Source organism: Meles meles, chromosome 12 (genome assembly GCF_922984935.1).
Source record: "Meles meles chromosome 12, mMelMel3.1 paternal haplotype, whole genome shotgun sequence".
Taxonomy (NCBI): Eukaryota; Metazoa; Chordata; class Mammalia; order Carnivora; family Mustelidae; genus Meles; species Meles meles.
In genome coordinates this window covers 32650206-32662481 of record NC_060077.1, presented here as the reverse complement: position 1 = coordinate 32662481, position 12276 = coordinate 32650206, and the positions used below count along the sequence as shown (strand labels likewise).

The following is a 12276-nucleotide window of genomic DNA, read 5'->3' as shown; positions in this document are numbered from 1 at the left end:
GCCCAGCTGCTGGACAAGGCCATCCACTGGGAGCAGCTCTGGCTACTGATGCTCACAAGCCAGAGGTAGAGCCCTCCAACTTGGCTGCAGGACCTCACCTCACCATCCTAGCCAGCCCATGTGGGTGGCAGGCCAGCCCTCCAGACAGTGGCAGCAGGGAGGGCTCTGTGGTTGGAGGGAAGGCCACTGATGGATCTCCAAGCAGCCTGGCGCCAGAGGTGTGGGCACAAAGCCCAGGGCTGCGGCCTCGATGAAGACGTGGTCATTGGGAGGGAAGGACCAGAGGAAAGCCAGCCCCTGGGGAGGGGACCATCAGGAACTGCCTTTCTCTCCAATCCCTCGCCCCCCCACTCAAGCCAGGCCCGCTGCCCACTGCCCCACCCCTTCTCAGCTCCATGTCCCACCACCCCTTGCAACCTCCTTCACCTAGGCAGGTCTCATGGGTGCAGGGCCCTTCTCCCAGTATGCCCCTACCCAGGCCCTGGTGAAATCCTCCCTGACATCCTACTTGTTGGGCCATTTTCTCCCTCCTGCTGACTTGCAGGGCTCCCTGAGTGAGCTCTGGATACAGCCACTGTGGTCCCAGGCACTGTCTCGCAGGCTAGGCACAGGGTGGGCAAGAGGCTGGAACCACTAACAGGGACAAACAGCTCTTGCCATCGTACGCCTGCCTGCCTGGCCACTCAGGGCACTAAGACAATACTGTTCTCCACTACCCACAGTTCCGAGCCTGGCACAGCGGAAAAAGATGGGGACAGGCCTCTGTAGGCCCCACCATGCCAGCTGGGCCTTGGGTTCATCCATATTTGGTGGTTTCTTTCCTCGTCCTGGGGAACTCACCCTGGAAGGACACCGGAGCTGGTAAAATGTGTAAAGGAGGGTGGAGTCCCAGGCAATAGTGTGCCTGGCTTTCTCAGTGACATCCCCGTCCCTCTGTTCCCACCTCCACCAGGCATTTAAGCCTGGGTCCTCGTGGAGTGTCTGCATCCCCATGGCAGCCTCCAGGCCAGGGGCAACCCACAGCTAGAGGAAGAGACAGGAAGGTCCTGGGGAGGTCTGATCAGGAACCTCACCCATGGGCCTTGGCAACCTCGTGGGGGGAGGACCTTGAGGTAGCAAAGCTTGGCAGCATCCAAGCAGTGAAGGAAGCCGCACCCACCCCTGCCTGTTGCACCCAGGATGCCGTGGGCCCCAGGAGGCGAAGGAGGCAACAACAGTGGTGTGCACACCCACCCCCTGGCTTGCGGATGGCAGCTGAATGTCATAGACCCGTCCTTTTCACATGGGAAGGGTTCCCCTTCCCCTCATTTGGCCTCACAGTAACCAGGAGGGCAGCACGGGTAACCCCATGCATGCAAAAGAGTACCTCCACCAAAAAGGGGCAGGTGCCACAGAATCTGGCTCTCTGGGAGGGTAATACACAGACCCAGAGAAGGCCGGGCCCCCTGTGCCACAGAGCAGAGGACAGGACAGCCAGGGAAAACTTTCCCATGCCAGGTGCTTCACAGGGGTGATTCCCCTCTCCCCAAGAGCTCTGGCAGTGTGCCTGAGGTCACATAGGAGGCCTGTGGAGGAACCTGCCGGCTGCGCTCAGAGAAAAGGGGCAGGCACGCATGGGCTGCTGGAACCGAGTGGGCCTCCCAACCCTGCATCTGCTCCCAGGCAGCCTCCCAGAAGGCCAGGACACCCCCAGCACCACACCTCAACACCACTCTGGCCCACCCACAAACCACCACACCCAGTGCCTTCATGGAATCGCTAAGAAGCCAATGTGCCCGCTGCAGTGTTCTCTCAGTGGTCAACCCTGGGAAAGCTAGTGATAGGTGACAAAAAGTCCCCACGTCCACATGTGGTCCCACCAGGGGTGTTGTCTCACAAAAGCCACAAACTCAAGGGTGCAGCCAGGCCTTGGAGCTGCCCACAGGGATGGAAGAGCCCAGACAGCAGCCCAGACCAAGGAGGGGAAGCCATGTGAGCAATGGGGCTGGAAAATGGAGCCTATGAGGTGGCCAACCATCCTGACAGGGGCCCAGAACACCCACAGGGCACAGAGGCTGAAGGCGCGGGGGCGCCTATCATTTCAGGCTGTGTGTACCCGAAGAGACGCTTCCTGGACTATTCCACAGAGAAAACGAGAGGGCTGGGCCCCACTGGTGAGGAGGCAGCCTCAGCAGTCACTCACTCAAGAGCATCAGCCCCAAGGCTTTCCCAGTGAGCCACATTCCAGAACTCACAGAAACTCTCACAGCTGCAAGCAGCTACCAGGCAATCTTCATCACAACCAAGATTTCACCTGAGCAGCCGACCTCTATGACCCATCGATGACTCAGTTGTAAAACACTACCCAGGCCTTTCCTGGAACTGAATAGGGCCCGCGTGTGGGGAAGAGAAAGGCCACAGCTCTAAAGTTCTCTCTCATGGCACCTGACAAAGGCCCCCAACCCAGGGACTGGGACTCAGGCCGAGCAGGTATACGAGGCCACACATACACGGAGGAGCGCAACACCCCCACACTACACCTCACACCTGCCCACAGCCTGGGACACCCGCTGTGTCCTTGGCCTGCCTAGAAATACGCCGTGGAAAGGAAGCACTGTGTCTCCAAGGGTGGCCTCCCCCAGCCCAAGTGTGCGCCTGTCCCAGGTCCCCCCAACCAGGAGCCCAGGGCCCACACTCCCTGCACACACCTACAGTCCCTGGGCACACCTGAGCCCCGGCCGGAAGGACCTATGAGGTGTGAGGCCAAAGCAGAAAGTTCGCTTCAAACCAAAGCCATGGGCTGCCCTTTCTTCTCTCTGAGAAAGCCAGAGGAAGTCCTCCCAGCTCCCCGTTTCTGCCTTCCCCTGCTCTGAGCACTTGGTAATGCAAAACTCGAAGAATGGGTCCTGGGTCTCATATCAGTTCTTCTTAGCACCGGAGGCTTTCCAGGTACTCCCAGCCCATCTGCTGATAAAACTTTTGAGAGTTCTCTGCATGCTCCACGGTGCCTGCTACTCTCTCCCTCCCCCACTGCTGCCTCTGAAACCTGCCCACTCCAGCCGGGGCCTTCTTCTTCCTCCCCTGCCTTCCAGAAGAACCAACAGAGCTGTCCTACCAGCCAAGGGCAGCCAGGTACATGCCCTCGTGCAGAATAACCAGGCCTTTCAGCTGACTCAAGCTCCAAGCCTCACTCCACACGGTGTCTAACAAGAGCAAGACAAGGAAACGACTTGAGCTGGTGGGCAGACAGCCCGGCCAAACATGGGTCAGGGCCACACGCCAAGAGACACAGTGATGGCTGCCGTGGCTCAGGTGAGGGCCATGTGGGGACAAGGCTTGGCACATGGATGGACCGACGGTGAGGATCTGCTTCCCTAGCCAGGGAAGGCACGTCCACAACCTCACAGAGGCTCACTGGGAGAAAAGGCAAGTGGGGCCCAAGGGCCACGCAGACCAGACCTCGCTGTTGCTTAGCCCAGATGAGGAAGGGTGTGGCCAGGCGATGAGGTGACCTCAGCACTGCTGGGGGTGCTCACTGACCCCTGTGTCCCTCTTGTATACTCCAGATGCCACCCAGCTGCTGGCCCACCCAGACTGGGGGCTCACGGTCATTGCATACCAATTGTGCCCGCCACCCACCCCACACCAACCGGCACCATCTCCTCCAGCATTTGCAACAAGGCTGGCCCCTGTCCCTTCCTTCCAGCCCACCCATCCTCCCACACCTGCAACCCACTTGTCCATCCCCAGCCCAAGGCTCCACACCGCCTGAGGCCACAAACAGCAGCTCCTGTGGGCCAGTGGAGTCTGTGGTTGTGGTTCCCACCATCCAGTTATCCAGGAGCACACACTCTCATCTGGAAAGTTTCCAAGTATACTCACTCTGCAAAAGCCCTGTATCTTGTTGGTGGTACGCCTCCAGATCTTTCTCAGCAAAGTATTGGTGTGTGCCATGGGGTTATCACACACACACAGGATCCCGCTGTGTCTTCCAGCTGACTGGCTGTGCAGAGCTGTCCTCACCAAGGGGCAACTGTCTGCCTAGCCTGCTAGCCGCTGCATGGCTTCCCCGGGGGACATACCCCTTCACTTGGCCACGTGGCCACATGGATGTTTCAGTCCCATCACATTTCTAGCCCCTGTAGAGTGCCACAGAGGAGCCCCATGCCTAGGCCCTGCAAATGGGCTGCGGACCTTCCTAGGGCAGAGATGGAGGAGGCGGAATGGCTGGGTGGAGGAAGATGCTCTCAGGTGAGCAGACCTGGCCCAACTCCCCCCAGACATCCAGTGCAGGTACCACTGGCTGGGTAGGGGTGCATCCCACCAGCACCACAGCCTGCCGCTGCTGCCCTCCTCCGGGTGGCAGGAAACACTCACCAGGGTTATACTGGAAACTCCCAGGGACCACACACCTTACAGACACCTGCCTGCCCACATCCACGAATCACCAATTTCTGCCCTGGACTTCTGCCGCACTGATCTATAGGGTGGTGCACGTGGTATGGGCAGACTCATGGCCTATGTTCCACCGGTAGCCAATATTTCCTCCCCGTCCTGCAGCCTTGCCCGTGCCACTGCCCATTGGAAAGAGTCTGTTTCTTTACCGCAAGTTTTCCCCATCGCTACCGCAGAGCAGCTACCCTCCCTGTCCCAAAGCAAAAGGTCCTTTCCCTTGCCTTTTTTGTACGGTTGTATTTTGACTTAGTTCTCAGGTCAGCCTGTGTCCTGCTCCCGTGGGCAGTGTAAGGTATGGACCACCCCCCTTACTTCTCAGGTGCCAAGCGTCAGGTCTGTCCCTCATCAGCCATACCCTGGACACGCAGTCACTGGGCTCCACAGGGTCCAGCATGTGAGGCAGGCCTCTTAGCTTCAGCACACACTCTGGCCAAGTTTCCCTCTTGGCTCTTCATAGAATCTTCGAAGAGCCTAATGAATGGTGCTGGGCCATGCCCTCCCCCGCCCCCGCACTGGGCAGGAAGCACGGCAAACTGGTAAGTCTCGAGTGAGCCCCGGCTCCTTGGCTCCCCGGCTCCCTGGCAGCCCCATGGCAGCAGAGAGAACACACCGCCTTGGCACAGGTATCAAAGCCAGAAATAAGCCAGCCTCATCTCTAAGGACACAAGTCAGGGCAGGGCCACCTGGTCTGGGGAACAAAGGGAACAGCTGGGTGCTCGTACACCTTCTTAGTATAGATGCCAGTGGTGTGACTGGTGGGCTCCCTATATGAGCCATGGGGCTGGATGTTTAAAACACGTGCACTCTCACTGCGGGTGTGTTTTATGTGTCCTCTCATGGGCAGGCTGGCATAGCGAGGAAAGCAAGGCCAAGAAAGAGTCTGTCCATGGGAGATCCGGCCAAGAGCAAATGTAGCTCTGGTGCAAACCCTTCAAAGCAGAACCCAGCGCAGCAGGGCTGCTGTAGAATTCTGCAGCCCCGAGCAGAAAGCAATGACACCAGCCCCTGAGCAGAAAGCAAAACCACACCTGACAATCGGGGTGCCAGGGGAGGAGAAGGGGCCTGCCCCCTCGGTGGGAGCACTTTCCTTTGTCAGCTGGAAAGGCCCACGGGCCTCTGGATGGAGGAGAGATGCGCCAAATCAGAATGCAGCCAAGAATGATAGGGATGTGCATGAATGAGTGGGGAGCTCTTGTGGCCTCCATGGGCCTAGACTCCCAGAATGGGAGGCTCCCGGTTCATATCACTTTCATCTCCCACTGGCTGGCTGCACACATGAAGGCAGAATCTGCAGCTCCATTTCACTTGGGATGTATGTTCAAGGCTAGCCAGCCTATCTATCTGGTCTTGAGGGGCCACGCAGAGGACGTGAAGAGGACTTCACATGCCTGGGCTAAGGAGCCCAGACAGCCCAGCCTCCCCCCAAGCAGACCAGGCTATCACTGTGGCAGTCCCCAGGGGCGAAGCTGGAAAGCGGGCACTGCTCTTTTCGCGTGACGCATCATGTCCTCCCGGCGGCTGCCAGCCAAGGACGTAAACACACATGGGAACACAGTGTCGCTGTGCTGTTTGGGAGCCTTGGCTGAGAAAGCCCTGACGTCTGTAAATATTCTGAGCAGCCGGCCCACTGCAACACCCCACCCTCCTTCCAGCTCGGCAACCGAGGATTCTACAGTCTGTGTTTTGTCATTTTGACTAAGTGGCGTTGTACTGCGACCAATTTTCCACAGGGTTACTCCCTTCTGAGATCTCCACAATGTTTAGGGAGCACTAACTCAGCTCCACGCCAAGTGTCACTGTCCCTGCTATTCAAAGGAGCAACACAGGGCGCCTGGGTGGCTCAGTGGATTAAGCCGCTGCCTTCGGCTCAGGTCATGATCTCAGGGTCCTGGGATCGAGCCCCGCATCGGGTTCTCTGCTCCGCAGGGAGCCTGCTTCCTCCTCTCTCTCTGCCTGCCTCTCTGCCTACTTGTGATCTCTCTCTCTGTCAAATAAATAAATAAAATCTTTAAAAAAAAAAAAAAAAAAACAAAGGAGCAACACAAATGAGAGGAAGAAGGAGCATTAGAGAAAGCTCTGGACACAGGGCAGCCCCTCTACCTTAGCCCCTTCTGACTTCCCCACAAGCCAGGGGCCAGCCCAGCCTCACGGTGACCTCTGCTGTCTCCATGCTTAATAAAGGACAACAGAGTATTCCCCCCAAGATTACGTCAAGTGACAGGAGCCACCGAGAAGTGGTGGACGGCCTTTTTTATTTTTAAGTGCACACATGTCATTTTTGCAAATCTAAAAAAGAAAGTTAAGAAAGAAAAAAAACAAAGCTGCAATGAAAACCAAAATACAGTTTGGTGACCTGGGGCGACCTTGTTTTCACGGAGCTCATCACCCCACCCCATGGTCTGGACCAACAAATGCCAGATTCCACGGTGATGCCCTCACATGCTGACATGTCACCAAAGGATGGACCCAGTTCCTGCACATCTGGAGCGTCAATGACAAGTGTGGCACCACTTCTAAAAGCCCTTCCAGCTTCCCTGCCATGGGCCTTGGATCTCCAGACATGCTCTGGAGACCCCTCATTTCTCCACATTAGTCCTTAGAAGAAACAGGCACACTTCCTCTGTGGGAAGGCACCACACCGCCTCCCCTCTGATGCAGAAGCCAGGCACACGAACGAGACCCCAAGATACCACACACAGTTGCACCCATGGTGAAAAGTGATCAAAAAGCCCACAAAATGAGGTCACAAAAAAAATCATGAGGCAATAACAACAATTCAGGGGCTGGATAGGCAGGGCAGAACTGACAGCCTGTTTCCTTCATTCAGGGAAGGCTGTTGTCACCACCACACACCAGAGCAGGCGGTCTGAGTGGCCTGCAGTCTATGGACGTGCCAGTAACATGAAGGCACAAGACTGGGGCTGATAGTCAAAAGCCAGATAAGGTGGGGGCACCAGGGCAGCCCAGCTACCACATGGGAGCACTAGGATCCTGGAGAGGAGAGCACAGAGCTGTGTCCTCCTGCCTCCACCTCACCAGACAGGTCACCAAAGCAGGCAGGATCCCGAGACAGTGGCCCAGGTGGAGCGGAGGCACTGGGAACCTGGCCCTGGCTCAGAGTGACCTTGGGAACACCCCTCGCCCCTCAGCCTGAGTTTTCTTCACCGTGGACAGCAGCCAACCAATGAATATTTGCCCAAAAAAGGTTGCTCAGAGGATTAATAAGCAAGTCCGAGAAAGTATTTCCAAAGTGCTACCAGCTGTAGGCGCCCTTATAGCTACCATCACATCCCATCTGCCTCGCTGAAGAAAGCTCTGAGTCTAGAAAGCAACAGCAAAATAGCAGGCAGCAGGTGGCGGGGAGCAGGCCGCCAGGCCAGGCTAGCATGTGATATCCCTGCTGGAGGAAAAGGGCTGAGGCTCAGGGACTGGTCCAAAGGCAAAAGGCTCACTCTACAGCTGTGGCCCAGGGGGAGTCCATGAAGCACTTGACGTGCTGGGGCAGGGGAAGGGGTCTTAAAGCCCAGCACCAGGGCCAGCCCTTGCCCTGGGTGCAGTCCTGCCCAACCCCTACCCCTGATGCCCCCGGGGTGGGGGGGATGGTCTGACTAACTGAGCCACCCCAGAAAAGGCATGTCCAGGCGCAGGGATGACCCAGCACTTGCTGCCTACTCAAACATCAGCTGTCACCCAGCTGCCCTGCAACAGGCCACAGGGAGGTGGCACCGTGACTCAGGGCTTCAGAACTGAGGCCCTAGCCCACCCACCCTGCAGCGACCACGCAGCTCCCAGCCCCGCCAGTCTTTGCTTTCCCGCAGTGAGACCGACCGGCCTGACAACGGACCCTGCCTCCCATTCTGGCGGGGATTACTGGAAACGCCTTCCAGTAACGCATGGGGCTCTTCGTCGGGTTCAGTTTGGTCTCTCCGGACCCAGCAGCAGGACTTCCATTCCACGCATTGGGAAAGGGATACAGGCAGGGCGGGGAGGTGCATCCCTGCCCCTCCCCTCCCTACTCGCGCCCCCAGAGCCCCATGCCCGGGATCCCCGGCCGGCCCTTCACGGAGAGAAGTCCGCCGGCCGGGACCGCCAGCCGCACACTCACCGCCTCCGCCACCGCCGACTTCCGGGTGCCGCGCCCGCGCGCCACCGCCGCCGCCCAGGCCCCGCCCCCACGCCCTCCGAGCGCTCGCCATTGGGCTGCTCCTCCAGGGGCGGGGCGGCACGCAGCGACCGCGAGCACCGTTGGCTGAGCGTGCTGTCGCTCGGGGGCTACAGCCCTCCCGGCGCTCCGCCCCCAGGGCTGCGCCAAGCTTTGGGTCTGCGCGGGCGTCTGGGGGTCTCGTGACCCCCGCCGCTTTCCCAGGCTTCCCGGCTCCCCACCCCAGAGGACGCCCGTGGGAGGTCGCTGCCTCTTGCGGCCGCCCCAAGGGCGTGCTTTCGTGGACCCATTAGGGCTGCGGTCTGAACTCCAGGGGCCATAGGTTACCAAACCACCTGACGGCCTTCTCCCGGAGTGATAGGGGGATGCCCCCTTCCGGACACGCCCCTCAGGCTGGGTCCTGTTCCACACCTACTACTGGCTCCAGACCTGGCCATCCCACCCTTTTCTTTATGGCTCCTAGTTCGGTACAGCCTCTACGCTCTGGCTTTTGCACCACTCCCCATCACCCCTACCAACCCCCCCCCCCCCCCCCCGCAATCCTGCCGTACTATGGATAGACCCTGGACTGGGCACTCCAGACCCACCTAGGCACTGTGGACTTTGAGCCCACTTTGAGGCGGTCCTGGAGGTCCAAGCCCTAGGATGAAGAGTGGGTCCACCCTCAGCTATAATATGTGAGCAAGTGAGCAAGAGGGCTGGAAGGGGCACTGACTGGGGCCCTTTCAAAAGGACAGAGGCAGTTGCTGGGCTCCCTGCCTTCAGTGATCTTAAGGCTGTGTCTAGGGCCTAAGTGCAAGAAAAGTGGAGAGTCAGAGGCCCAGAGCCCAGCGCCTACTCCAAAGTTAGCGCTCAGTAAACTATGACAAGGAAGACAGTTACATGAAGGATAATAATGTGCTAAGCACTCCAAACCCAGGGTCCCAGTTCACAGGTGTCACTCCCCCCATTTTACAGATGCAAACATTGAAGCTCAGAGCAGTTACACCACTTTTAAAAAAGATGGCAAGTGGCAGTGGCTGGCTTAGATCCACAGTCCCTTGTGAAGACCTAAACTGTCCTGATCCCGACTCAGAGCACTGATGCCCCCTGGAAGATGGGTTTAGAAAGAGAAAGGGCCTGATGGGTGATCAGCAAAGGCAAGAGTTGATCACAAACCTTCATGATGCACCCAAATGCCTATTCCACCCAACCCTTTTGCCACTTTTTCTGTGCTCCTCCTGGAACCCAACAGGAGCCCTTTACAGACATGGAAACTGAGGACTCCAGATGTCCAAGGACTCATGGGCAGCAGGTGGCAGACTCAGCTTGATGCATGGTCCTTCCTCCCACCATCTGGCAGCAGAATCCTCCTGGGTTGGTACCAGTGATTTCCCTCTGGACAGCCAGTGCTTTCAACCCACCTAAGAGGTGATAGTGGTAAATAAGACTTGGTGCTTAGGCGCATGTGACTATGCCATGGGGTACAAGGCAGCAGTTGCAGAATGGTCTGCCCCAAACCACTGGGTCACATGCCTCAGGAGAATGGGACACAGAATGGTACTTTCCTGTTGCTAACAAAGAGGAATGCAGTCATGCATGGTTGGACAGAGGTTCAAGTCCTGGTCTGCCTCAGAAGTATATGCCCCTGGGCCAGCCCCACTTCTAGCTACTTCCATCCAACTGGATGGATACATGTCAGGTACTCTGATATATTGTTTTTGTCTCTGCTGACTCCAGTTGACAACATTTAGTGCTAGGAAGCAGATAAAATCAGATAAGATGGGTTGGGGTGGTAAGTTGAACTCCGGGGTCTCGGGGTTGGAAAGAGTTCACACATCCTTGGTTGAGGAGCTCACTGCCTTATTTGGTCACCTTTTCAGTCTCTGAACATTTGCCACTGTTAAGAAGTTCTTTCTGACCTCCAGCTGAAACCTTTTTGTCCCTATAGCTTTGCTCACATATGGAGCTGTCCGGCAGTGGGGTGTAGAGGGTGGGAGAGAGGGAGGAGACTAGGTTACTGGTTCTTGAGCCAATGGTCACGCGGTAGGGGCTCTCCACCCTGCTTTTTGACTGTTATTGACCCCTGCCTGCAGCCTGGGTCATGGTGAGGCCACTGCCAGAGAGTGGCCTTGAGTCATCTTGGAACTGACACTGTCCACCCTACTCCTCTGTATGTGGTTGGTGATCCAGCTTGGGGGACAGAATCCTGCCAGGAGTGGGGGACAGGGAGGCCGTCCTCACCTAGGACAATCTTGGAGCACAGTTCTCCCCTTTGCTCTCTCATCAGAGGTCTGTCCAGCCCCTCCTGTCACCATCAGCAAATGTGTGGGGAAGAGAAGATGCTGGACCACAAGCTCACTATGAGAATAGAGCTCCAGGAGGACCATGGGCCAATGCCCCTGGAGAAATCTGTAGGGACAGTTGGACTAATGAGATCCACTCGTAATGGAGGGAAGAGAATCCCCCAGCCCACACAGCAGCTGGCTCAGAATGTCACCAATGGTGCGGTTCCACAGGACAAGAGATGCCTTGCTTATAGGGGCTCCTGCGTCCCAGAGAAGGACACGGCCTTTCATATGCCCAGAGCCATAAGCAACATCACTATGCCAGAGTGTCAAATAGCTCTCATCTCAAGTGCCAACTCCAGTTGACTGGGGGTGACTGCCTGGCTCTAAAAGGCTAGGGTAGATTTGCTGTGTGCACCAGGTACCACAGGGGGGACCCAATGGTGGTACCAGTGGTGAGTTCCGGCCCTGCATCACTTCACTTTCTTTGTTCTGAGCAAGTAACTATGGTGTGAACACTCTGGACCCCTGATGTGGGTGGATGAGACATGAATGTCTGGTCTCCCCATTAGCAATGTCATGGGCCTGTGACTCCCTAGGTGGCTATAGGGAATATGGTGAGCTGAGAATCTGGTCATCTCCAGGTGCAACCAGAGCAGGAAAGGCTTAGAACTAAGCGTGAGCCAGAGTCACTGGCCAAGGGGCCATCATCTCCTGAACCCCGCAAAATAAGCCCCAATGGACAGCACCCCCACTGGTGCCCCCACTACCACAAATTTAAGTGGAGCTGACCAAGGATTATGGTCCCATTTGTGGTCATATATGTGTGCCTCGTGTCCCTGAAGGGAGCAGGTGGCAGCTTTCCACCTGACAGAAAAATGCAACCTGTGTGAAACTCTGCTCAAGTAGTTGCACCCCACAGGGATCCTCCAAGATCCCGGGTAGGGTGGAGGAAATGGGACACCAGGAAGAGGGGGCGGTGATAAACTCACAAACTCCTCCCCTCACCCCTTCCCAGGCCCTGAGCTGTGGTGATGTGAAGGAGGAGATGAGGGAGGGCAGTCCTGTGGCAGTTCTGCAGAGGGGGGCTGAGCCAAGATGTCCGTAGATTCAGGCCCGGAGGCGGAGGAGAACCTCTATTTCACCGAAAGTCGCTTCCCGCCCTCAGAAACATGGCTCCCTATCTAGCCTCGCTGAGTCAAGGTCGGACCCCTACCTCTCTGTGAGAACCGCGGGGTGGAAGAACCCCCAGTCCCGGGAAGTTTGAGTTCCGGTGATCTAAAGAAAGTGAGAACAGTTCTGAGCTTCAATTTCCCACCTGTAAAATGGGAAAGCAGCAAACTCTTCCTCGCGGATTGTGTGAAGAATACAATTAGATATTGACAGGAGGGCACGGCGCGCAGCGCCCGGCAA

The 12276-nt window shown here is 57.2% G+C and overlaps 1 protein-coding gene across 3 annotated transcripts in view; it reads right to left on the bottom strand.

The window, feature by feature from the left end:
- TANGO2 (transport and golgi organization 2 homolog) overlaps positions 1-8816 on the bottom strand; it is a 41782-nt gene extending 32966 nt beyond the window's left edge. For 2 of the 3 annotated variants that reach the window (XM_046025305.1, XM_046025307.1), the window contains exon 1: positions 8279-8520. In XM_046025305.1, coding sequence (XP_045881261.1) covers positions 8279-8329 — 51 coding nt within the window. In that variant the 5' untranslated portion in view covers positions 8330-8520. The other variant, XM_046025306.1, reaches the window with a different exon arrangement.
- Positions 8817-12276: the final 3460 nt, after the last annotated feature.